General features: G+C 29.8%; 1 protein-coding gene across 1 annotated transcript; it reads left to right on the plus strand.

The window, feature by feature from the left end:
* Positions 1 to 325: 325 nt before the first annotated feature.
* On the plus strand, positions 326 to 1,022 carry LOC125851470 (auxin-responsive protein SAUR50-like). The gene has a single exon (XM_049531259.1). It carries the CDS (start codon positions 409 to 411, stop codon positions 697 to 699), a length of 291 nt encoding a protein of 96 aa, XP_049387216.1. The 5' UTR covers positions 326 to 408; the 3' UTR covers positions 700 to 1,022.
* The last annotated feature ends 760 nt before the right edge of the window (positions 1,023 to 1,782 follow it).

Consider the following 1,782-nt stretch of genomic DNA (forward strand, 5'->3'; position numbering starts at 1 on the left):
CTTTTTAAAAAAAAAATCATTTTAATAGGATATTTTGGTAATTTTAGTTATATTCTAAGCTCTTCAAACTTCACCAATAATAAGATTATATATTATTTTTGTTGTTTCTGTTAAATCTAACAAATAAAGTTTGGTAAATATTTTAGGTAAAATTACAACCAAGTGGAAATAGAAGGGTCCTATTTGTCACTAGGAGACTAACATAGAACCATAACACCCTATGGGCTTTGGCCCCCCACATTGTCCTATTCTTTAAAATCCACATAAAATAAAGATAGTAGGGCCAATTCTCCTTCATAAATACCTTCATCATATTCCAAACACCATATTATCTCATATCAAAAAATAAAAAGTAGTCTATTTCTTATTACTAAATCTCTCAACTTTCTACAAGAAATACATACCAAAATGGCCAAGCTTCCACAAGTTGTACTTTTGAAGCAAATTTTGAAAAAGTGTTCTAGTTTGAGCAAGAAGCATCAAGTCCACTTTCCGATTGACGTACCAAAAGGACATTTTGCAGTTTACGTTGGAAAGAATAGAACACGATACATCGTACCAATTTCTTTCTTGACTAATCCTGAGTTTCAATGTCTCCTTCGTTGCGCTGAGGAAGAATTTGGCTTTAATCATGACATGGGCATCACAATTCCTTGTGAAGAATTCATTTTCCAATCACTTACTTCCATACTGAGTTAGTAAATTATTTGGAAACAAGAAAAAGTGTGAATTGTTAATTTTGGAGTGAAGAAGGATGTGTGTTCAAGATGAAGCAATTTGCTTCTCTTTTTTGTAACATCATTCTTTACTTCTTTTTTTTTTGTAACATCAGAGTTTCCTCTAATCCTGACCTAGGAATCACATGGATATTAGTAATGTTCCCTTTTTTTTTTTTTATGGGTTAGTTGGAAATTTTTTCCTTGCAGTGGTGTTCTTAAGCACCCTGTGAGAGAAGTGAATTCAGTGTTTCCAATCTATTTAATTTGTCATTTTTGGATACATCTGTCTCTCAAATTTTCTGTATTTTTAATTTAATGCATCTTATCTATTTTTGTATCCAATTAAGTATAATTGAAATTAGTATTAATTAAGAAGTCCCGCATTGGAAAAGGAATGGGAAATTGGTGGACTTGAATTATCCTCCCCGTAAGTTAGTTTTTGAAGTTGAATTAGGCCAAAAGATTCATATTTTACAGTAACATTGAGCAAAAGCAATGATATGAAAGACTTCCGCAAACATAATGTTAAGTATTTTGTAGGTGTGTTTCTGATTAGATATTTATTTTCGAACACGACTAATTTAAATTTGCATAAAAAAGTCCCATTTTGGAGATGATATATTATACTCTACCAAAGATGAACTAGGAATGAATTGGTACCTACTTACCACCAAACTACAACATTTTATTGTTGAAACATAATGTTCTTGAACAAGTGTTATGGATTTTGATGAACCTAATAGTTTTTACCTAGTGTTTATTAGAAAACTATAAAAAAAATTATAAATATTTTATTGTGAACCTAAACTGATTGAAATCTAGGCAAGAACCAATAAATTTCAAATCGTCAATCCGCTTAGGGCTGTTAATTCACATTTTCACAGCTCCTTAATCTTAATAATGGAGTGCATATGTAATTAGGGGTAGGGTGGATTATCCCTTTGATTTAACTATGTTTATATATATATATATATATATATATATATATATATATATATGTTTTATCCTTTTTAGCTCTCTTTTATGTAGGAGTACTTTAATAAGTATTGAATTAAATTAATAT

Source organism: Solanum stenotomum, chromosome 1 (genome assembly GCF_019186545.1).
Source record: "Solanum stenotomum isolate F172 chromosome 1, ASM1918654v1, whole genome shotgun sequence".
NCBI lineage: Eukaryota > Viridiplantae > Streptophyta > Magnoliopsida > Solanales > Solanaceae > Solanum > Solanum stenotomum.

Coding starts and splice junctions, on each gene's coding strand:
- LOC125851470 (XM_049531259.1), top strand. CDS start 409: ATGGCCAAGCTTCCACAAGTTGTACTTTTGAAGCAAATTTTGAAAAAG.